The 26,321-nt window shown below is 39.5% G+C and overlaps 1 protein-coding gene across 2 annotated transcripts in view; it reads right to left on the reverse strand.

Moving 5' to 3' along the window:
* Nucleotides 1-26,321, reverse strand: part of LOC119909156 (A-kinase anchor protein 7-like) — a 48,211-nt gene that overhangs the window by 11,348 nt on the left and 10,542 nt on the right. For both annotated transcript variants that reach the window (XM_038727239.1, XM_038727240.1), the window contains exon 9: nucleotides 25,980-26,080. In XM_038727239.1, coding sequence (XP_038583167.1) covers nucleotides 25,980-26,080 — 101 coding nt within the window. The remainder of the gene's footprint in view (nucleotides 1-25,979; nucleotides 26,081-26,321) is intronic.

Here is a 26,321-nt window from a genome sequence, read left to right on the forward strand (position 1 = left end):
TAAGAACCTTTTAACACGATTACTTGAAATTCTCTTACACACTTATTTATCTTATTCTTTAGCAGCCCCTTCCTTCAGATAACTAATAGAGTCTACTTCCTGGTTGGATCAGAGCTGACATTCTGCTTATGTGTCTGCCAAAGTTACCTCATACTTTCCATGATGGAGGGAGCACTTCATAATGTTCAGTTCAAGCTGAGGATAGCTTCTGTGTTGATGCTCCCCATACACAAGCAGTTTCCATCTACATGCAGTATCAAAAGGACCCGCTATGTTTACACCCAGCCTAATAATCTGCTGCTATGGCTAATTTCTCCTGACTCCAAGGGAACTGATATCTTGAAAGCTCTAGTAAGGATTTAGGCAGAAAATGTATGCAGTATATCTGGTAAGGAGACGAGGATAAAGCATGAGAATAAAATGGGAGGAGGAGGAGGAGAAGAAGAAGCTGGGGAAAAGGGGGACAAAGAGGAGGAGGAAGACTACAGTACAGTATGTGATATAAGGAAGAGGAGGGCGAATTTGCGCAACATGAATACCAACTTAGTGGAGGTTAAAAACAGAAAACTGAGAAGGAACATGAAAAGGAAAAAATAAGGGAGAGGGTGCATTTGAGGACAGAGGGGGAGGGTTGAAAACGAGAAGAAATGAGGAAGAACAGATCTTGAAAAAGAAGTCAAAGACGAGGACGGTGGGGGTACAGAAGCTGTGCAGCTGGGGGGTAAAGAGTACTGATGGTGGAGCGGTTTCCTGAGGAAATACCAGAGACTCTCTCAGACATGAGATACTATACTAACTGCAGCCAGGTTCAACACATTTATATTCAAACTGTATTCTACACTTACTAAGAATATGCCGTTTATGGATGATTATGAATTACACTGCCATAGAAACCAATATCATGTATATCAGGAAAACATGTATACATCACCAAACTGGAGAATGGCTGATAGACCTAAAGTACTCGCTGTCCTCATCAAATGACCTTTGAGCAAGGCACTAAAGCCATGACAGCACTGAACTCTATTAATGTCTAACTATTTTCTATTTTACAGAAATAAAAACACTATTAGGAGCTTTAAGGGGTAGTAGTATTGGACAGCTCGGTACTCCTCCTTCTACAACTTGGCCTAATTTGCCTGCATTTTTTTGTATTCAGCATCAGAGGAAAATAATTACATTTGTGACAACCTTTCCCATGTGCCAGAAGAATGGGATGCGAGTCTGTTCCTCTCCACCAGCGCAATGATTGCCAATTTCATGGCTGATAAATCCCTCCATTGAAACGGTGAACACGATCAAAGTACTATTTTCACACTCATGCCTGAAGTACCTTAAGGATGGAATAAGTCTAGATGTGAAATAGCATAAGAAGGTGCTGTGGTGCTACCTGATGGTGTGCCTTCATATAACACTGACAGAGAAACAACAGAGTAAACGGATCTGGCAATCATGAAAATTGCTTGTCCTGTATTTTTGACCTGAACATGATGACACACAAGACAGGTGTAAAGAATGTATACATTTTCCTTTGTGTTTTTGCAAGACTAAGAGTTTACAGCTTGCTAGCAGCTCAGTGAGGCTCTATCTAGCCACAGGCTAGGTAGCAACAATTGCTAATTAGCACAAAACACGAAGTAGCTGAGGCATCTGAGTGAATGTTTTATGATTCGTCCTCTGGGGAACATGAACGTCTTTACAGTATTTCTAGGCAACCCGTCAAATAGATGTTGAGACATTTCAGTTTAGACCAAAGTGGTGGACCGATCGACAAACACTGCCACCCTGATCTCGAGAGCCATGCCACTAGAGTGTTTAGACATAACAGTTTCAGCGATGCTTCTTCTTCTTTGACTGAGAGGTTTGAAAGTGGACACAGACATTAAAGCTGTGCAGCTGGACAAATGTGTCGCCTGTGAACGCTGCTTGATGGTGGATCAAATGAACAGTGAGGCCTTTCTAGTGTGAACAGACAATAGGCTAAAACATAATATGCTTTGATTTGACATTTATCGGTCCTCCGGCCTGGATCACACCCTAGTCGGTTAGCTAAGTTACAAAAGCATAACAAGGCACGGCTATCAGCTCAGCACAGCCTTGCTGTGACTAAATGTGAAATGGTGATAGGGTGTGGTTTCTGTAGGGGGGTTCAGTGGGTTCATTTCTTAATCATTTCAGAAAATCAAAGCAACACAAGGAATCACATGCCTATCCCTCTTTAGCATCACCCTGTATCCACGTCTGGCTTATTTTGATTAGTTAAATACATAAATGCAATCTACTGCAGCTTTATTATGTGCTGGACACCTTTATAAAGAGCGCTGGCTGTGTCTGGCCTCATTCTGAAAAACATTCTTGAAACCGTCTCTGGCTGTAATCCAGTCAGAGCATGGCACACTCAAAAACCACTGAAGTCAGTGTCTCTTATTGATTGTATTGCTGTTTCCATTTGTCTTTGCATAACAATCCCTTAATCCTGTACCCCCCCCCCCCCCCCGACAAAGCTTCAAGGCATGTGTGGCGTAATTCAAACCCAGCTGTGCCTCCCTGCTGTGTGTCAGGACCTGCCTTGGGGCGAAAGCAGTCAGTCAGTATTCAGGTTTGGCGTTTTCTGCTTGGTGACCCAGCTCACTGAGCTGTAGATGGCTGTTAGACTAACACTTCAGACCTCTGGGATTTTACGGCATGGACAAAGAATGTGAATATTAGTGTTCAGTTGTACTTTTGGAAAAAGAAAGAGACTGTATGGAAATGCAACAAGAAAGAATTGACACAGAGAGGCAACAGAATGAGAGTGGAAGACTTGGCAGAGAGAACTGAATTGGGAAAAGGATGAAATTAAGCAATGCTGCCTGCATCTCTTCCCCTCTCTCTGCTCCCTCTTTCTCCTCATCCTGGTTCTGCCCTCACCCCCCCCCCCCACCTTCCTCACATGGAGTCTCTGCTCTGACTCCCTTTCTTGTCTGCATCACCCTCTCCTGTGTCTGTGTGCATTTAGTGATTTAACAAACATGAACATGCAGACGGATAATTGTATTTAACAATTTTCATTTTGTGATACGACAGTTGTGCAAACCTTGACAGCTAAAAGAAAAATTATCCTTCCCGTCTGACCGAGGTCATTCCTGTTCCGCTGCTACACTGTTAATGCAGGTTAACAGCTCCTGCAGTGGCCAAACGGAGGCTGAGCCCTATCTTCGCTTATTCCAAGCAAGCTGTGTCACTGTGTGAGGGGTAAAACTGCCTTCCTCTGACTGTTATTAGAAGGGGAAAATACATAACGACAAGCAATAAAAGGTTAAATACAAAACAAGCCAATGCTATGAAAGAAGTGGTGCTGTTTAAACATTTATTTGAAAAGATCACAAAGAGCAACATGCATTAGCACAAAGTAATAACGCCTTCAAAACAAAAACATAAAAAATCTGTTCAGTCAACTGTACTGACTGAGGAAATACTGAAGTGATTAACAATAAAAGAGATGTGGCGTAAATAAGCAAGACCTCTCAAAGAGCAGCTGTGAGGGAGTAAAAAGACAGCTTTTCATTACAGCACAATTTAGTGACTGGACTGTTTAAGCAACTTTATGATTGAACAGAATAATTATAATGTATTAAGTTTCACTTTAATTGTCTCAGATGTAAAGATTTGCTTCTTTTATGTGTTTTATATAATTTTAAATTGAATATCTTTAGAATTCTGGGCTGTTGGTTGGACAAGAAAATATATCTGTCACCTGTTCAGACTGGACCTTGGCCCATAAACATGTTTGTTTGTGGGGGTTGTATCCACATGATCCGTAGGATGCACTTACAGTATGTCGCTTGGGGAAAAAGCATTAGCTAAATAAATTTAATGTAATGTCTGAAGACGCCTCACCTGGGGATTTCAGAACTTGTGATCCACATTTTTCATTTTTTTAGGCACGTTATGGACTAAACTTCAACTAGTTTGTCATATATTTGGATAATAAAAAATATTCATTCCATTTTTTGATATTCTGGCCGGATTTCAAGTTTTTTTTGCCTTGACTTGTGACAACAAAGTTAACTCAACACTACATTTTAATATGTTTGTACACATAGGGCCAGGTTTAATAAAGGTTTGCATGAGTAAAAATGTGTGCAAACTTGATATCACCAGCAAATTAACAGCTGATCTACTAACAGTGTGCACGCAGAATGACATCTTTCAGAAGTGCAAGATAGCACCTGTTGTTAATTTACTACTTTTGTCTTAATGACATGAATGAACATGCAATTAGGGGTGTTTCAATTTTATTGTGCAAAGCAATGGGAGGGTAACATGCAAATACATTTATTTACTACACGCAAAGTGATCTAACAAGCCTGAAAGCAATTTCATGTGAGTGCAACACCATCTGTATTTAATACGTTTGAAAAGAAGGTGCAAACCGCCAAGTGTTGCGCAGAGATGGCTGCTGTTATTGTTGTGAGGAGACACAGCCGTAATGAAGAAGACGTAGAGAAATTAAAAATATTAAATATTATTCTATATCCAGTGTATTGAAATACAATTATTTTATTTATTCAATGAACTATATGAATTGGGTTTTTTTTATATTTTCCTTGAAGCTTGGGCAATACTGTAACATTCATGCCAATAAAGCAAATTTTGTTCCGACCTGACTTTAGAAAGTTGCTGACTTTAGAATTTAGAAAGTTGTGTGGCGCTACGGAGAACCTCCAGCTGCAGTAGTGCATGGATCACGCATAAAATTCATTCAAGATTCTGTTCACAATGCACCGGTCGTAATAGCGACACAACCCATTGTAGGTATGGAAGAGGGAATGGGGTGTTGGGGTGTACAGGGCCAGGGACAGGAGATCTTGGAGCGACCGGGCACGTTGCGGACGGTCGGTGATTGTTCCCTCTGGCTGGATGAAGCATGATCTGCTGGCATTTCCTCGTGTTTGGGTCATTCCAGTATACTGTAGCTTTTTCTGCTGGGGTTTCCCATAGCAGTTTTTCAGGTGTGCTGTCCTAAGTACTTAGAGCAATCTTAGGCAGGATGGGCAGGTTCATATGATTTCCACATCACTGAATGAAACAAACCAAGGGTTTTTTCGCAGTGGCTGCTTTCCCTCCTGACTCTCCATAGTGGAAACCATTAAAACGCAAAACCCTCATTTAAATACTACCTCCACTGTGTTTGCTCCTGTTGTCATCTGAGCAATATTTCTTAGTTAATCACCCATAACAGGTACTACAATTACACACGCAATATTTTAGAATGCATACGCAATTTAGTACTCTTTCTTTAGGATGTTAGTAAATCAGGCCCATAGTGCAGCAATACACATATCAAATTGGAGGGAGTGATCCACCTCAACTCCAGGCTGTTTCTTCAATAGGTGGCGCTATAAGCAGTGCGCTACCTCCGTGGTCATGAGTCGAAATTTACTTGAAATTTATATTTCCCCAATACTTTTCACTTTTACAATAAACGTTTGGCAGTTTCTGTGACTTTGACAGAGATAACAATTACAAATAGATAGAAAAATACGTCATTGCCTATATTTCTTAAAATTTCAGTTAAATGCATTTCATAAAAATAATGTTATTCTGTGGTGTTTGTGTGCCTATTGAGGACTTGGTTGTGAGAGATTGTGTGTGTATGGGTATTTTATTCACCCGCAGTGACTGTAAACACCACTGTGTGACACCTTGTCACATTGGTCATGGTTGAATTGTCACACAGACACACAAACACACATACATACAGGCATGCACACACACACACAAACACAAACACACACGTGTCTTGCTGTGCTCACGAGGGTGACCGTCACCACATCACAGGGGTAGCATCTGACCTACACACACTCCCCATGCCTTTTGTCCGCCTCCCTCTCCTCTCCGTTGTCTCAATTTCACCATTTCTATTTGAGCCCATTCCCTCCTTTTCCCCTCATTAGTCTTCATTCCCTGCATCCCTCTTTCCCCAGTTCTCCCTCTATCTCTCTCCACTCAGAAGTAGGGCACAGTGGCTTGACTGTTTATAGCAATGCAGCTGCAAGCGGGGAGAGAGAGGGACGCATAGGGGGGAAAAAAAGAGGGAGGAGGAAGAGAAACAGAGAGAAGCAGGAAGAGAGTGCATATGCTAAAATGTGTACAGGCAGCCCAGTTTAATATTTCTGTCTTTACCAGTCCAGTGCTACTAAAGAACACGCACACACCATTATTTTCAGATTTACCATTTCAGCCAGTGTCAAAGTCTGCGTTTATGACAGGATGATGAGCATGATCAATAGCACACAAACACACGCTGTACAGGCCACAAACCATTGGATCATTTTATCACTTTTGTATTGCTGTTTAATCATTAATACAACCAACAGCCTAGCAGCAGTGACAATATGAATATACCTTTCTACCTTTAATTTGCTAGTTTGATTTAAAAACAGTTGGCAGTTGCAGGAGAAACGTACTTTCTATTGGTAGAAAGTATCTATATAACATGAATTTCTTGCACTAGAATTAAACTGGGACAACTAATCCAATTTACTCCTCTAAACACTACAGGGAAAACTCTGAATTCTAGCTCTCCTAACTGAAGCCTTCCTTTTTTATACAACACTCCTAAACAAAAGCAGAGCAACATGGGGTGTCAGTTTGTCAATCAACAATAATAATAATAATAATAATAATAGGATTTGTTGATAGTAATTAACATTTCTAAAATGTTAAATTGTTCTAATTCAAATGTACGGATGTGAAGACAATCATCCTCTCTAAAGAGATTGTGTATCTTTTTTAAATTAATAATTAATTAATATCGGAGTAGTAAGTAAATAATTACAGAGTAGTAAGACTAGTTCTACTCCACCAACATGTTTTAGCACCAAAACCGAAACCCAAATTAACCAACACTTAAGCTGCTACAGAACAATGTGAGAGAAACCCCTGCTTAAAGCTGTAATCAAACCACAGGCTGCATCAGTAATTATCCTCCAGGGCTCACTTCATTTCATATGAGCTGTAGGAGAATAGCCAGTTTCCACTATCGCTGTCATCTTGTGGAAAATGCGTGCCTTAACTTTATTTATCCATCTGTATTTTCCTTTAACTGGACGCTGATGTTGTGTAACAGCACGTGTTAGATAATGTAGGTGCTCAAACAACACTCCTCCAGAAAAAGGTTGTGGTTGTAGAGCTGTAGAAATATCTGGCAACTCTGTGCCACATGGTCAGGTATGATAAAGCACAAGGAGCTGTTTATAAGTTATTTTAAAGTTCAAAAAGGTGTTTTGCTTCAGTTGTTGCAAATATTTTAATACATCTTAAAATGTGTCTTGATGGGAACTTAAAACTTTCAAGTGATTCAGTGTTAATGCTGGGGCAACACTGGAAGAGGTCACACAAAAATATGCCAATAGTGACTAAAAATAAAGAAATAACTACTTTATCGTACTCTTATCCAGAGAAAGAACATTAAAACTTCATAAATATGCACCAAACTGAAAACAGAAGGTTATTTTCCAACGTCTCTTGTTAGTTAACTAAAGTAAGTAATAATTTTTTCTTTAAAAAACAGTGATGACTTAAAGGTACCCTGTACAGTTTTTGACCACTAGCGGAGTTATGGAGTAATGCTTTTACAAGAGAATCCCTGTATTGTTTGTGTCATGTACATGCAATTCACAACCTGTCGCTGGTTTCACGCTACTCCACAGATCGACAGTTGGTGCCAGTAACGCGCCAAGAAGCGTGGAAATGCATCAGCAACTGCTTAGAAGAAGGAAAAGTGGAAGCTAGCAAGCGTGGATATAAGCAATGCATGGTTTAAAATTAATGAATGTATTAAAAATTGGCCTTGTTGGCAAAAGTTTTATGATGAAAGAAATGCATTTAACCATTTGTTACAATATGTTTTGGTGAGAAACACTGAATGTAAACATGACTTTTTTTTGTTTTCAAGAAAACTTATAAGAACACCTTTAAGTTTCAATTGTATGGAGGTGTCAAAACAATCTTATCAGTACAAGGTTAAGGACATGCTTTTAAGTTAAGCTATATTTGCAGTAAGGGGAGTATAAGAAGATTTATCAGTAACTCTTAACAAGGCAGCTATTCCATCTTGTTGCAGAAGATCATAAATCATAAGCCAGACAGAGCCAGTAAGCAATGGGAGATGAATTACACAGCTGGAAGATGAGCGTTACTCTACAAGTACATACATATAGTGCTAGACAGCACACAAATGGAATTGCATGGTCCCATTCTCACACAAATACTCCTTGCCCATCCGTAGGTCACAGACGATCATGGATGTAGCTGCGCGCACACACACAGTAGTACAGAGTACAGTATATTCCTACACTACATGCATACAGTCCCTCCCAATAGACAGCACCACTGAGTATGTCAATCCAACTGGTTTCTCCAACAACACACACCCACCCACGCATGGAGACAGGAGCAGAAGACACTTACTGATTTTCTCCTCCGCTTGGGAGAACGGGAAGCAGCACAGTTGACCCATGGCGCCTCCTTCCCTCTCCTCCTGTTCCCCTGTCCCCGCTGCTGCCCCTCTTTTTCCTCTTCCCCTTGTTCTAAGACAGAAAAAAGGAGTGCGGGTCCTGCTTCTTCCAGTGTCTGTCCCACTCTTTATCTCCCTGCCTCCCCTTCTGTGTCACTCTTTTCCCCCCTCGAAGGACAAACAGACCTGGTGAGGATGGAGGCAACAAAAAAAGCCTCCCTTTCCCTCTGTGCAGCCCGAGGAAGACCGAGCAAGTCAGCAGACGATGAAAAAAATGAACGAGTGGCTCCTTGTTCTCGCTCTACTTTGCACTGACACAGGGAGGAGGGGTGTGTGCTTGTGTGTATCAGAGAGAGAGAGACACACAGAGAGAGCGTAAGGGAGAGTGGGAGAGGGAGGGAGAAAGAGAGAGAGAGAGAAAGAATGGGAGAGCTGGAGTGTGTGTGTGAGAGACACAAAATAATATTTTTTTTAATGTGTGTAGCGTGGGCAAAGCGGAGGAGGGATATCTATATGATAGAAAGTGATTGTGTGTGTGTGTGTGTGTGTGTGTGGCTGAAAGGGGACAAAGGAGGAGGGGTGTGTTGTGTAAGCAAGCTTGAGTAAGTGTATATTCATGAAAGAGACGGAGTGAGCATGCTTACGAATGTGGCAAGTGTGTGGAAGAGGAAAAGGGAGCAGTATATCTGAGGAGACAGCAGACACTACTCTGTGTGTGTGTGTGTGTGTGTGTGTGTGTGTGTGTGTGTGGGGGGGGGGGGGGGGAGGCTCCTGGCTCCTGGCTCCACCTCCCCTCGTTGCCATAGCTTGAAAAATGGCTGTGGACTAGCTGGCAGCTGCTGCCTGATAAAGCATTTATCTGTGTTATTAATGAGACTTGTAATGGTACTTTGTGGCAGCCAAATATCCCCAAATAATAGGGAAAAGAGCTATAAAAATTCAAAGTTAAAAATAGGTCATTTTCAAGGTTAAGTATGGATTCCAGATAAAGTGACGACCAGGAATAAAGATGGATATCCCAAGGTGAGGCTCAAAGGGATATGCAGCAGTTTCACATTTATATTCAGTATATTTCATAGTATTTTGCATTTGTAATGCTGCAGATGTTATGAATAATAGATATGCCAGTGTGGTATTTACATTTACATGAACTTAACTGAGCCTGAGTCGAGGGTGTCTGGCCAGTTCAGGATGTTATTTCTTTAATTCCACCTGCCTTGAATGAGCTTGGGTTTCTTTATACTCACTTGCACAATGAGTAATGCGCCTCTAACCACATGACTGTGGTTTTTGACTTCTTAGTTTGCAGTCAAAGCCTGAAAATAAAGACTTTTTCACTGCTAATGTCACTGCACTTCTTCCGACTTCAGAGGGCGTTCATGTGCTCTTAAGTCGAAATGTGGAACCAGCATGGATGCTACTACAAAGATGTGTTTAATCAGCATTATCAGAGCATATAAACAACACGCAAACATCTAGTTCACTGTACATGGACAGCAAACTAACAGTTATAACCATATAACATATTACATGTTTGCAAAATATGTATATGTAAAATGTGATTTTACACGAATCTGAGTTCAGTATACTTCTTTATGTGCCATATACTTTATTTCTCTTTTTGCAATAAAGATTTAAGGAGGAAAAAAGAATCACTCACCACTCACCCCTTCTTTTCCGCGCGCAGGAGAAGCTATGGTGGCCGACACGCTCTGTCGGCAGTTGTGCTTAATAATATGAGTGCTCCATCCATTTCTACTACTACTACTAACTACTCCTCTTCTTCTTCTTCCTCTACTTCTTCATTCAACGTAGTGACAAAAAACACTCTTTAGAGCAGTTTGTCCTTTTGGGCTACTGTAGAAACATGGCGGCTCAACATGGCGACTTCCATGTAAGAGTTCCCCGTGATGTATGTAGATAGAAATGGCTCATGCTAAGGTAATAAAAACGGTTAATTATGTAAGGTCTTTATACCCCACTGAAAACATAGTTATGGATATTATATTGCATTTCTGTCAACATATGCTCCTAAATAATACACATTGAATCTTTAATTATCTTAGGTGTAATTATAAAAACATTAATTTGATAGTTTTTGCTATTCTCTGCCTACCCTTAGCTAAATCTAGTCTTGTCTTTGACATCCTAAAATAGGGGACTCCCAGCTTAACCTCAGGACCAGAGTAAGCACTGACAACTGGCAAATACAGAGCGACAGACTAGTCTTGATCTGTTGTTCTCATTCTCGTCATTTATATGCGTTACTATACCTCAATCGCTGCTTCGTCCCACTGCACAAAGTTGGCAGTATTGTTGGGATATTTACATAATGATAGTAGCTGAGCAATTTTCATGGTATATATGTTGTAGTGCCTAAAAAGACAGATTTCCTTGCTGCCTCTCAGCACTGCACTCTGGTGTAATGGCTTCAAACGAGTGCTCACAGTTGGAGCTCGCTGTAGTCTGGCAGCATGTGTTGTTAGCGTTGATTGAAATTCAGACAGAGGAAAGCAAACAATATATTGTTTTGCTTCATGCACTGTTGTACTATTGGTGTAATGGAGTGAAGATGACTAACTAAGAGCCAAAACAGACCATCAGGCTAAAGAAATGGGGAGTCTCTACTGATTTTAAAAAGTAGCAAGAAAAACTACATTTACTGTAATTACAATTTTTTCAATAAAGTCAAAAAGAAAAGTATTATTACCCAGCTCAAATGAAAATCTATTAAACTTGAAAAAATGTATTTGCTTTGCTGATTTTATTATAGTGGTACTGTAGGGTAGGTGCCCAGAAAACATAAAGTGGACACCTCAGAACCTTTTGAACGTTCCTCTGTAGAAATTCACACTTAATTCAAAATGGTGGGCTGCTGAAGAAACTGCACCTCTACAACTGAGGGCCACTGTCCAGCTCTGCAACTAACAGCCACTTAGCGGTCACTTTATTGTAGTCAAGTCACACACACACTGTCCGAACCTCAAAACTCACCTAGATGGGTAACATCAACTGTGTTAAATGTTCAAGCATTACTTACATTTTGTATTAGTCATTTACAGCAATGTTCAGCGTATTATTTTTTTTTTTGTCAAAATAATTTATAAAAGAATGATCCCAATTAGATGTTAGCTCACTGCAGGTATATAATCGGTATCGGGGTATATGTCAGCAGATAAGTAACAAGAAACTAGTACAGAAATGTCAAAGGTTTTTAAACGGTGTCTCCATTCTTTTTCATCCTTATTGTTTGCAATTGTTAAAAAAATTATTTTTAATAATTTTTAAACTCTCAAATCGATATCTGCCTTAAAAATCCTGTATCAAAGTGAATGTCAGAACAACGGATTTTTAATATGAAGAAAATTACATCCAACTCAATTCACAGACTCATTTAAAAATCTTTACAAAATCAGTTATTTACAAGATACTTATGCTACATTAGCTGCCTTGTTGTTTTTAGATTTATCACAGGATTAGAAATTAATACTTTAAACCCAACTAAATGTTTCTAGCGCAGCAACAGTAAAGTTTACAGCAGTAAAGTCACTATATAAAACCCAATATTTCACAGGAAACAAATTTAACAATGTCAATAAAATGATTCATATTGCTGACAAAATACTTGAAATACTGAGTGACATTTAGAAAGAATGAAAAACTCAGACATCATTCAGTATCAGTCCTTCCTCCTGCTGCAATTTGCTACCTGCAGGTAACGTTACTGCTGGTAGATGAGGAGCAGCAGGATTGTCTCAGCGAGCAGCTAAAGTAAGTTTACGTAGCAAATATGCTAAACAGTTAGACTCCAGACAGAAAGCTTTTGTTTCAGCTTGTGTGTAACAATTTGCTATTAGCCCAACTAATGCAAGCTGTGCATGTGAAAAAGATCAGCAGATTAAAATATAGTTTACTATATCTTATTCAGGTGTATTGATTAAGTACTGTATTTTTTCTCACAAAGGTTCTATTGCACATACTTACAGGAACAAGCATAGCTGTCGTCAACTTGAGTAATAAAGGAGTTAGCTTCACTTCACCTGGTTCATTTCACTGTCTCCACCACGGCCTGTGTGTGTGTGTGTGTGTGTGTGTGTGTGTGTGTGTGTGTGTGTGTGTGTGTGTGTGTGTGTGTGCTTGTACTTCCTACAGAGTGAGGAACAGAACAAGATTTTACCAAACAAACAAAGTGAGGACATTTTTGGAAAGTGACATTGACATTTTGGCTGGTCCTCACAACTTCAAAGGGCTGTTAGCACACATTTCTGTAGCAGAAATGATAAGGGTGCAGGTAGAAAGGTGATTAAAGACAGGGCTTTTCAGCCAGAAGGGTTTGGTTCAAGCCCCCTTCAGCTGCCGCCCTGATGACCACTTGAGTGAAAAAAAAAAAAAATCTTCACCAGTTCCGGGGATGCTTTTTTGTAGCGCACCACCCTTAAGAGGAGGCCTAGTTAACATGTGTCTAGTCTACAGGGATAATGGAGGACTTCAAACCAGGGGTACGGGGATGTGAGTATGAAGAGTGAGGGTGATGTTAAGGCAAATAAACACGCAATACATGCATTGTACTCTCAGCTCAGCTATGCGAGCAGACAGTGGAGCCCTGTCTCCAACAGCAGCATTCAGCTCACAGCTGCTACCCCCCCCCCCACCACACACACACACACAGCTGTGATGAGTGCTATTTGTGGGGCTTAAGTGTTGTTATTGACAAGGCCAAATTGCTATTGAGCGTCAGTACTGTTCCCATATGTGTACATGAACATATCACCCCTGTATCCACGTAAACTTGATGTAACTGATTTGTGCTTTTGAATAGTAGGTACAAATCAGGTTATTATTATTATGTAAACCCATTAATCAGATCCAGGTAGCACCTTTATAAACATGTACTTTGTGGATATTTTAACCTCTCTTTCCCTGCGAGTCCTCCAACTATAAATGTGGCTATAAAGCTTGGGGAGTAACATGGTGGAAATGTATGCTGTATGTCTTTACAATGCAGAAAGAGAGAGTAAAGAAGGAGGGAGGCAAAATAAAACACTGTTGACTTTGTTTAGCTGAAGGACGACTCATGGTGCCTCAGTGCTTAGTCACAAGACAGGTTATGCACACAAAGAGAATAAGACAGCTGCATGCTGCAGACAACAGGGACTTCAGTCTGCTCTGGTGCAATGGCTTACAGTTTATCATTTCGCTAATAATTAACTGTATAGATGCAAACATGCACATATAATGAAAGAAAATCAAGGAATGCGCACCATGATGTGTAAGCACAAATCAAGTTTGAATAACGTGAAGCCTGTGTGTGACATGCTTTTCTACATTTGATATTTAGTTATTGCTGGCATCAATATGTGGTCATGCATTTTAATATTCCAAAACCACACAAATCTAACCACGGCATGTCTATCTATTCATCATCACTATATATACACTGAAAGTCATCCAATTGCTAGTATGATAAACTACACATATGTTAAAGCTATAAAAAGCCCCAGTGTTAAAACAACTGTTCCTTTCCTTTCTTTTTTCCATCTTCATTTCCTGGTTGACAGTTGACTGTTTTTTTTCAATTGTTAATCACATAGGTGTGAATATTCCATAGCCTATATGTTACTGCTCATCTCTGGGTGTCGCCAAGAGTAAAAGCCTGCCATTTGGCTGTATGTTTCATCACACAAATCCTCCAAGCGATAAAGAAAAACATAATTTATATGCATTGCATTGTTAACTGTTTTATTGTATTGAATCTATTTGGTGAACCTAATGTAAAGCTGCATTTTTCATGTACATTCATGCTCGGTCTGCGTTCACACACACTCCAGCAAACAAACTGACTATTCAGTTAGCTGCTGGGTTGATTGTGACTGCTCTGTGGTATTTTTTTCCTTTGCTCATCCAGACTGTTCTGGTTGTTAAAGCATCTCTAAATCAACCACATAGTTAACAGCGGTGGGATTTTTTCTGTTTGGGTTTGTATTTCTACAACATCTTGAGCTAGTTTGCATCATTTAGGCTACATAGCCTTCTTAACTTTATTAGCAAACAGAAATGGTCTCATCACTGTGGCAGTTGGACGTGAACCAGAAAACCGTAAACTATGGTAATGTTCGGATTATTTTTAAAGGTTTTCAACTTCTAGTTTGCACAGAACTTAACATGAAGACTTTTGTTTGTAGATCATGTTTGCTAATACACTTTGCTTTTCACGTTTGTCTCCTGGATAATTAGTTTCAATCAAAATGTTTCACATACTTCTCTAAATACATCTTCAAAATGATTGCAACTGTTTAGAGACAGCCAGACAGAGAATATGATATGATATGCCACACCTGTGAGGTGGATGGATTATCTCAGCAAAGGACAAGTGCTCACTAACACACATTTTGGCAGATTTGTGAATAATATTTCAGAGAAATAGCCCTTTTGTGTACATAGACAAAGTCTATTGGGGGAAAAAACAAAAGTGTCGTCTTTATAATTTTGTTAAGTGTACATATGCACACATAATATATTTATCGTTTGATTCTCCATCACATCTCCCTTTCTAAACCCTTGTGCAATCTTCCTGCCAATAGTCCTCTCCCTTTCTTTCCATCACACCGCCTGACTCCTTCTTTGCTTGACCCACCTCCCTTTATTATTAAACTTGAAATCGCTCATCTGTTTAATGTCACATTCACCCAGACTCTCAATTTTCTCTCGCCGTCTGTCTGGCCATCCTATCCGCTCATCTCATCCTTGCTATCTGTTTAATTCTACTGCTGCTAGACTATTCTCCTATGTTCTTTCTCTTCCATACCCATTCATCATTCTTGTTTAAGCTCACTTATTCCTTGCTCTATCCTGTTCAATCTCCCCCATTTGTCCTTTCGTCTATCTGCTCACTCACCGTTGCTTTATTTGCTTCTTCCCTAGCCTGGCTCCTTTTCCACTTCTGTCATTTCTTCTTTCATCTGCTTAATCTCACTCCAGCCCTTCTTCTATCCTCTTAACATTCAATACTGCAAGCACTAAGTTGTCAGGCGCTTACCGTTTACTGTACTCAATGTAGATTTACTGTAGATACCAACATAAGATAACATAGTACCCCATTATGCATAAGCTTTACTGTTTTTGCTTTACCGATATTTGAACAGCACTAGCAGGGACTTGTTGCTGCAGAGACATATTTAGGACTAGAGCCCGACCGATTTATCGTTTTGCAGATAATACTGGCTGAAATAAGCTACTTGCAGATATATCTGCATCTGTGTTTATAAGAGCCGATATATCAGTATTAAAAGAGAGTCGGATCCGTCCCTCAAGTCATGAGTGTTGCATAATTTGCCCACCAGAGGGCGCACTGCAGCTCCTCTGTTCAAAACACTGCAGCACCACAGAACAAAATATCAGTTGACCGGAGCCTACCTGAGCTATGGTGAGAAGCTCCTGGTAGCTCTCACACTCAGTATTTGCGGTGAGTTGTTCATCTGTCACGTCAATTACATGACTTAAATAATAATAAAAACAGCCTTCGTCACTCCTGAAAACATTCATACTAGTGTTAATTTTGTCAGCCATTTTAAAATTTAGTCTTAGTCCTGTGTCAAATGTCCTTGTTAGTTTTTGTCATATTTAGTCCACTGTATACTGTAAAACTTAAATTAATAGCCGAGTCAAATAGCCGCCTACCCAGTTTACTGGCCTGGTGTGGGAACACATTCTGACAAATAAACGCAGGCTTTAATTAAACGCCTGGTCTGGGTTTTATATAAGTTCTTTGGATGTATAAAACTTCTTAAACACCACCGGGTCACCCACTTTTGCTGCTTCTAAGCTGCTTAGATCATGCATACAAATATTACTGTTTAAGCGTGTTTAAGTGAGGACATGCTACACACCGTGAGATCGGTTAGATTCTCCACAATTCAGTCGTTCAGTTCATTTAACGGAAACAACAAGCCCCAAAGTCTAATTCTTATAGATTTACTGGTGTGACCGACATGGTACAAGAGATGAAAAGGAAAAAATAGAAGTGCCGACTCTTGTTATCTTTGAAGTGCTCGTTAAGTCCGAATGTGTCCATTCCTGGATTATTAAATTCCTGTACTCCTGTAAGGGTCAGCCAATCAAAACAGCTTTTCATAAAAATTCAGTCTATTGCTCTCTGTCTAACTTTTGCCACGCTTTTCTCATCCTGCACCCTGTTGTTTTCGTTACGTTGCCTTCAAAATAAAAGCGCATAAGCCGTCTGCCAGAGCTAGATCAAATTAATGAGGTGTATTTGATAAAATTTGATAATTTTTATACAATATTCTGTTTGAAATAAATAAACTGTTTCTAGTAACCTATTTCGTTTTGTGTGAAAGGAATTAAAGGCCTGTCCCATATGGACACCTGTCCCAAATATAGGCAAGGACAATTCAGTGATTTTAGCAAACAAAAGCAAACTATTAATCAAAGTTTTACGATACTATTTTTTTTAAATCAAGTTTTAGTTGACTAAAAGTCTGGGTATATAAGTCTGAGTCATTAACCATCATTTTAGTCTTTTCTAACTTTATAAATGAGTATAATTTTGATTAGCATTTTGGTCAATCTGCTCTAACCAAAATAAAGAGATTTATCATTTTAGTGTTTATTTCACTCATCTTACATATAGATAAATTCTTTTGTAAAATTTGAATGTTAGCTTTGTTCTCATTTTTATTGCAAAGTTGACATTAACATACCTCAATTCCCGGTGGTTAGTCTTGGTATGCCGCTTCAAGTTCGTAGTGTTTTTTACAAAAATCTTATAACCACATTGCTTGCTGTCCAATATAATTAGGCAGTCTGTTTTTTGGTCTTCCTCACTGTATTTGAAATGGGACCAAATATCTAAGCACCTCATTCTCCCTAGCATGTTTTGTGCATCACCAGAGTTTGCATCCTCCATAGTACAGTAACGTTTTCCTCGTGCACCAGGCATCGCCCTGGTAGGCCAGCGTTCAAAGCACAGGAAGAAAAAAATACCGCTGAATGAACACTGTTCAAGTGAAAATTTAGAGGGAGAGAATATGGCCTGTAATATTTTGTCTCCCCATTATACTGACAAGAAGAAAGAGATTTTATTAATGTTTTTATTTTATGAATTACATTTTAGACTCGTCATTTTTCGTCCACAGTATTGCATGTTAAGATAGTCTCAGTCAGTGTTTAAGTACATTTTCTCTATGTCTCTTCATTGTCTCGTTTTAGTCACGGGAAAAAAGGTTGTTGAGAATATATTTCGTTTAGTTTCGTCTGACGAAAGTAACACTAATTCATACCAGACTTGCAAACCCTCCAGTTTTTCACTGCACTATCCTGGGTCACAACAGGATGTTTAATGTTACAGTAGGTGAGTGGTGGAGACTAATGTAACGCTGACAGATGTGATTGTAGATTTATTTCTGAAACAGTGCTGCACTAGTAAACGGTCCTCTCATTTCTCCCTAGTTCATTACTTCTAAATATTATTTAGCATAACTTACAGCAGCTAACGCTGCCCATTGCTAAATTAGCCACAAAGCCAATGCCATGTTTATCAATAGAGCGCCAACATTGTTAATGAGCAGTTAAACTAGCTTGTTTAACGTATTCTAAATATATCTGCAAGCTGCTTGTCTCTAGTTACATGTGTTACACACTAGTGCATGACAGAGTGCCCTATTCACTGACTTGTCAGCATTCTGTAACATCTTATAGAATATGTTAAAGGTATGCTGGTCTTTTTCTTTTTCTTGTCTTTGTCAAGGTCCTTTCAAATTAGCTGAATCAATTATTGTTGCACCAGATGTACACCATGTGGAGGCTTTGCAGCCATTTTCTAACCTCTGTTCTTTTCACAAAGTGGAAAATATATCAGACTCTGAATTACCACCTGGGACCCCGTTTTTAATCGACTCTTTTACTTGTAATTATGGTTAAACCATAATGGTTAAACCATAATTACAAGCAAACGAGTTATTATACATTATGACTCGAATGCGGCACACCAATCCCATCTTTGAGCGTTGTTATTGTTGAGATGCACATTTAATCAAGCCTTTTTAATTTCTATTCTAGGAATAGTTCTCTGCCTGTTGGATTACCATTTATATTTCTTTCCCTCAAAGAGCACTTCTTTAGTTGTGTTATTATGCTCAGCAGTGTTTTTGAAGATATGAAATGACTTAAGACTCAAGCGTGTTAAAATGCTCTGCTGCTTTGACCAAACAAACTATGACAATGGATCTATGAAATACAACAACAAAGGCCTTATTCAGATGTTCCCTCTAACAAATTAGGAATTTAGATGCTCTCACTAATGAATTAGTGAGAAAGGAGAGTGAGGGTGAGAGGCAGGGAAACCATGAGCCATGAGGGAGTCTATTCACCACAATTAATTATTAGAAACAGAGCTAGTTAAATTTTGTCCTCATGCACCCAAAGGTTGTTGAAAAATGACACAGCAGGGTCCTCATATATCAGTGAAAGCTTAGAAAAAAAAAATATCAAGCTGATTAGTTCCAAGAAATAATTCTGTGACACAACGTTGTATTTTTACATTTTTATAAAATAGATAAATATCAATAAACCCATCGCTCCTTAATACTGGTGTTTCAAATGATGCAATTTGCTGATTAAATTCTTCTCCAGAAAGACATTTGCCCACTTACATGCAAATTAGAAAATCGCTGCCATCTAAAATTGAGCACTGCCAGAGACTCGTTTTAGAGGGAAAGGCCGAGCAGCACATTCTGTGCAAGAATGAGGGACTTTATCTCAATGAAATACCAAAAGGTCACAGGGCAGCAAACCACCTTCATCTGCCCATGTGTGCAAAGCTGTTTTAATGCTGCATGTTTGTGTTGGTGTGTGTTTGTGTCTGTGGGCTTCTGTATGCATATACAGTATGTACGCCTGTATAGGTGTGTTTCTGTATGTAAAGCTGCGGGTGAGTGTGTTATACTGTAAATACCAAAAGGCCATACCTACAAGTCTACTGAGAGAGTATTATCTCCTCTTTACAGATCAGCTGGAAATGTCATGCTGACCATTTTCTCGATGGAAAATAGGAACACAAACAAGTAAGGTGTTACTAAAGCCACAATATTGTCATTTCTTCAACTACCCACTTGCTGCAAACTGGCTTTTCAAGGAAAACATCAGGCTAACTGAAAGAAGTTTGAACATCACTCACTATTTTCCCAAAGTACCTTCTGAAGTGGCATGACAAGTGATGAGGAGAGTTGTCACCACAGCACTGACCTATAATCAGTCTCACAAACACACGCGCCATTCTTTTGCTTACATTAATGTTCCAACAGAACAGTAATGGAAAAAGAACAAGAAGAGATTTAAGTGTTTCAGTACTCGTACTCTGAGGTTTAAATGTTCATCCATCTGACTAAACACAGGTGGACAGAGCAATATTTCATGTCTCTTCTTCTTAAGTAAACAGGACAGAGGAAATAGGAAAAAAAGAAGGTAGTATTGAGAACAGCGTGTGAAAAAAGTTGTAATCACATTCACAACCATAGTGTTGTAGTTTTTGATCCTTATAGACAGAAAACCCCTTAAGCAGCTATAATTTTTATTTTACAATGTATCGGACATGTGAAAGAGGTCATCAGTAGTGATGAACCTACAGAGAATTATCGCTCAAATTTGCAGCTCCCTCAGCTTTATGTATCTTTTTGCGAGTTTCAGCTCATTGTTTAGCTGTCCATTTGTTTTCAATGAAAAAGCTTTCAAAGCCCACTGCACACTAAACAGCAGAGAGACTCAGTTAGCGACTAGCTGGTGAACACAGTGGAGCATTCAGCAGTTTAAGAGCCAGACATTTCCCTGCTGTGAATATTAGCCCTACATTTGCCAAGAGTGCAGAAACACAACTCCAAATGAATGCTAATGCTGCTCTGTAACTGCTGGAAGTGTAAATAAATTAGCAACAGTTTGCTAACAAGTTCACAATTGGAACTTAAATGGTGATGCTATGTCAATGCTTTGTTCACAACTTGTCTCAACTGAAATCACACCTTGTTTTTGATAGATTAATGGTCAAATTTTTTCAGCAATAGCCGTTTAATGTATTTAACTTCTGTAATTACCTCTATAGTAGTTTTCATTGTTACAGGCGGCCATTCCTGCACGTGAAAAATTACCTTTCTACACACATGGGAATCACAGAAAACAAAGCAGGAGGAAATCCAGGGTTAGGTAATTTTATTCTTTGACTCTGCATCTCACTTTGCTGTTAATGTTAAAACAGCATCCGTTTGTTTGGCTGCGTTATAAAGAGACACACATGTTGCTCTTCTGTTGTATCTCTGACAAAGCAGTTGCTCAACGAGTGTTTGCTGCCCCCCAGGAATTCTGGGACCTGTAGTATAAACCCCCACTTGCTGTTGTCCACAGTAACCATGGTTGTCGCCAAATCCACCTGTCTCGAAATCTTAAGGATTATAACTTTAATGAGAGGATCATATATATATATATAAAAACAAAACTCCCTTATTGTCTTGTCATTCTTCTCTCACTGTATATATGTATATATATGGTATTCTGGGCCCCTCCCCCATCCAACATACACAACCCTATTGAGTTGTGTATCACAGGCTCTGTTGTGGATTATGTTGTACTGTGGATTATGGGATTAACACACACACACACACACACACACACACTCTCTCTCTCTCTAACCCCTGTGCACCACCAGAAAAGCACATTCGGTGGCACCCTGTGAGGAGCAGGGATGTACAAGACGATGAACCCGGCAAGTTCAACCAGGAGATATGACTTTCTCTGGTGTGATTTACACAGTTTGACAGCGTGATATCATGTGTAACAGTAGTATAAACCTCTGTGGTATTATCTAGATGATACATGAAACTATTTTCTATTTTGTCTACCAACCACACACAGTCTACATTTCATTATGAAAACAATATCTAATGTAATGATGTTATTTTTATTCAATAATTTATGAGTCATTTAAGAGAATGAACAGTATGCAACAGAGCTGCTGCCTCAATTCAATTATTCATATTATTAGCCATTACTCATGTTGAATTGTTGGGTAAGGAGTAAATTCTTTATTCCCATTTACAATATTATCTACACTGAGCAATAAGAGTGCTGAGTAGGGGTGTGACAAGACACTTAACCCACGAGACGAGATTTTAACACTATCTAAAAAAAATCTTGACTGAATTGAATTATATGAAAATTTTGAGCATTAAACACTTTTTTTCCTGCATTATGATGATTTTTTGCATCATCATCATTTCTGCACCAGTTTATGGTGCTTTTTTTATTTATATGTGGCAGGTGACAATTCACAATCTATAGCCTAAATATAACAGAATATAATGCAGCTCTCAGGCATTCTGTGCTGCTTTCAGATCTGTTGTTTATGTTGCAAAACTCTATCAGCTACGTTACCGCACGTCACAGCTGTCTGAACTCAGCGTGAGCGTGAGCCATGAGATCTCATGGCGTGAGATCTCGTCACACCCCTACTGCTGAGCGTTGCTTTCCTATGGAATGAGAAATGCAGCTATGTGCTCCTAAACCATGGCTTTAAACTACACAAATGTACAGCTCTACCAATCTTAAACCATGAGTTTTTAGATCGATCTATGTGTTTTCCCACATTTCATGAAGCCGCTGTTTTCAGTTCATGACAAATGTTAAACTACTGTATGCTTTGGAAGTCATCCATGCTAGTTTGTTGACATAACCGGTCAACATCTACAGCAGGTAAACTGGCCACACTGGTGCTGTCAGTTTCTCTTCAAGTTGGTCGTCCGTGCTGAATGTTGTGCTAGTTAATTGATGATCACATACATCTAGGCCCATGAGATCGGGATGTGAAGTCTATCTTTCTGGTGTTGTCTTGCACCTCACCTCTCCATATAGATTTCTGTCTCATGTCAGTAAAGTCGTGCTCTCATACATCTGTGTGCATGCCAATGCCTCAGAGGAGCAAATTTTCTTATGTCACATCAACTAAGACCTGGTGACCAAATTACTCATGTTCAGCAACCACCATGTGCCTTCAGCTGCAGTACCTTTGATGGTTCCTAGGTGCTGACTCCCAAGAATTTAAAAAGCATACACTTCTCTCTCTTTCAAATCACCAAAGGAGGATTTTATTTTTCCTCTTAGAAGGTGTAAAAAGTTACTTTTACTTATTGTGATGAACTGTGTGTAATATTTAGGAAGATATATTGACAGAAATACAATGTGATATCCATAAATGTTTTCAGTGGTGTATAAAGACCTTACATAATGAACCGTTATGTTTTTATTACCTTAGAACGAGCGATTTCTATCAATAGGCACCGTCATCTTACATGGGCATTGCCATGTTGCGCCGCCATGTTTCTACAGTAGCCCAAATGGACAAACTGCTCAATATAGCGTGTTTTGTCACTACGTCGAATACATACAAAGAACAAGAAGAAGAAGTTGTAACAGTTGTCTTGTTTGTTAAAAGTAAGAAACGTGAAATTTGAATAAAAAGAGGACCAACACAGAAGAACCAAGGTGTGTGTCAGCCACAGCTGCTTCTCCAGCATGCTTGCAAAGGGAGGGATGAGCAGTGACAGACCAGTTGCACTTCACAACCTTCACCATTAGATGCCACTAAAACTTACACACTGAACCTTTACAGAACTACAAAAGCTAAAAAAAGATGTTCAAACCAATACTATTTAACTTTTGCTGAACAGCAACCACTGCGGCTACAAGAAGCAACTTTTAATTTCCCCAGGAGTCATTTGATTTAATGACATCATCCACTGACTGAGAGTGAGTGTAATGAGATCACATGCAGGAAACAACAAACATGTCTCCTGGTGATGGACAGGGAGAGACCACTTTTTTACTTTTATCATTAAAAATGTGGGACATGTTAAAAACATGGTGTAACAGTACCGAGAAGTGTCTCGGTTTAAAAAGCTTATGCAACTTATACTTTTGAGGGAGACAGACACTTCACTCACAGACAGTACGCAATACAACTTTAGAATTAAAGCCTCCACAATGCAACACTGTGACGTGGAAGGTGCACTATAATATCAGAGAAACAGATGCAGTGCTGCTCAGTTGTACATTTCACGCATATGTATGCATTGTTGTGACAAACACTTGACAAAAACACAAGCTTTTAAATGACAACTGTGAGGTAAACACACCCCTGCTCTGTCTCTCACTCCCACACACTGTCGCTCTTTGTCTCTCACAGACAGCCCAGTGATCCACAAAACATTGTGACAGCCTAGTTCCACTCATTCTGACAGCCCCACACACACAGTATTAGTGTGGCTACTTGACAGTGGGACTTGGGGAGTACCTGTCAATCTATTATATACTGTTTATATTATACAGTTTAAGCAATCAAGGCTCAACATCATGCTTTCCTTTGTCCAATGCTGGCATAAAAATGTTGTTTTGGTTTGTCTGTCGGTTTATAGGGTTGTGATCATCAGAAGACCGGTTTGAATATAACCACAGACCACGCTAGCTAGAAGTTCAAAGCAGGAATCTTCAAGCTTTTTTAGGGCCGATGCAGTCGCTGATCTCATGTTATTACGCTCAATTTAAAATAGATGACTTTGTTCCTGTTTTCCAACATTTTTCCAAAAAAGCTCCCGCATAACAGACTCTGAAAAAGCCACCACTTTTGCCTCTGATCTAGATGCACTATGTTACACTACTGGTAAGTTATTTCAGAGGTTAAAGGGTTTTTTACTGGGAACAGAGATTCATTAGGTTTGATTATATTCTGCATTACCTAGGTAATTTCCCCCTGCATGACTCTTTGAATCATAAAAAGGCACTTTAAATGATTACCTGATATTACAACAAATAATGAATGAACAACAAATCTTTTATATCTCTTCCAGACACTTGCCATTAGGAAACATTAGATTGCATTTGCCATTACCACTGCCAATCGATCTTGGCTTACAACCATCACCAAGCTCCACACTTGTTGTATCTTGCATCCCTGTGAGGTCTGTTTATTTTGCTGTGGCAAAACTGGATCAGACGGATGTTCAAAATCAGATTCTGACTAACTGTTATATCTGAAGGCATACAAAACTGATACACTGGTAAAATAATACTTTAAATGCTTGTTTTCTTTTAGAGATCAAATTCTCTGTTACAAGCCTCCAGCATTTGATAGGCACTAGGAGCACATCGATACTGCCCATTCAGTTCAAGTGGAGTTGTGGTCAACAGTGCCATCTGGAGTTCATGTGAAGCTACACAATAACCTAAACTGCTCAAGAACAAGCCTTGACAGCACAGAATACAAATCTGTTTATCAAATTCTGTAACACACTGAGCTGATTTGTGCCTTATTCTAAACCACAGTGCAGTGATTTTTTCCATTAAACTGAGTATTTCCTTTATTCATAAAACTGTAGACTAAGACAACCAGAATGTGTGTACTTCTGCCAACAGAGTCAGAAAACAATCAGATTAAATCTAAAAAGTGATAAAAAGTGAACAATGTTCTCCATGCATCACTATTACTGCACCTCAGGAAGACATGCATGTTCTCACATCAACTGTTAACCAATTACTGCATCTCTTGAGGCCAATCTGCATTGCATTCATTCAGCAGCCATTAGCGCTGCTACTCTACAACACTGCCAGCTTATGAAAGAACTGGTAGGGTGGTAAACTGGAAATGAGCTCTTGAGCATCCTCGTGGTGTTTGCATCTCTTGTAGCTCTGGCTAAGGGCATAATGTATGATGCCGTTACTTTATATAAATATAAACTGACCTCCCAGTCACGCCACCAGCACTCCAACCTTTCCTTACTGGTATGAAAAATAGTTATCCTAATCTTTGTCACATGAACAACCTTTCCAGTGGAATGAAGTCACAAAAACAATGCATTGAAAACTCTCATCCATCATTGGCAGAGATAAAAATAAAATAAGCTATTTATTACCCCCAAAAACATGCCGCACTGCCACAGCTATGGAAACGAACTAATCAGAGAAACTTATTAGGTGTGTTTTGACTTAAAACAAGGCATGCTGGTTAGAAACTGTGTCCGAATTTTGCCGGCACTGCAAAACGTCACCGTGTCACATGACATTAAAACCTCACAGGAGCAAGGCGGCTGCAGGCGCCGAGTCCGACTGCACCAAGTTGAAACCGCACTATTGCCTGGTCTCGCGGCATTTTTCTTTGCAAATTCCACGAGATCAGTCATTGATCTCAGCTCACAGTAAGCTGCTGCAGGTATAATGTGTCCCACTTGACAGCGCGTTTTTATACCCCGCCCCTGCAGTCACCTGCAGCTCACGTTAGACTATCAAGTCGGCGAAAGTCAGCCACCGTCATCTCATGTATGTGAGCAGAAAGCGCCCTCTGGTGGCTCAACATTGCACCTGACAGCCAAATACATGTCTTCACAAACACAATGAGACTGTTTGTGGCGTGCATGTGCATACTAACCAAGTTGTAGTGAAGTCTCAGTGTGGTAATATCCGTCTTGTTGCTTCTTTTTCAACATGGAACAAAGGTCCACCTGCTCAACTGTCTGGTCTCCAAAAAACCTGAGTGTTGCAGTGAGACAGACACAGTGAAAGTGAGAAAGTGTTGACGCCTCCAGCGGAGGGTAAAGACCGCTGTCAGTCGTTACAACCACTTGATAGCAACTCAAATTAAAAGTGACAACCATATAAAGATTCCAATGTGTCCATTTTTATCCTCAAAACGGGCAACAAAACCTAATGCGATATGGTGCTGTTAAAATAAAAGTGTATTAAGTAAAAGTGCAAAGAAAATTATGGGGTC

This window comes from Micropterus salmoides, unplaced genomic scaffold (assembly GCF_014851395.1).
Source record: "Micropterus salmoides isolate LMB-PRFRI ecotype aquatic unplaced genomic scaffold, ASM1485139v1 Ms_hic_scaffold_18, whole genome shotgun sequence".
Taxonomy (NCBI): domain Eukaryota; kingdom Metazoa; phylum Chordata; class Actinopteri; order Centrarchiformes; family Centrarchidae; genus Micropterus; species Micropterus salmoides.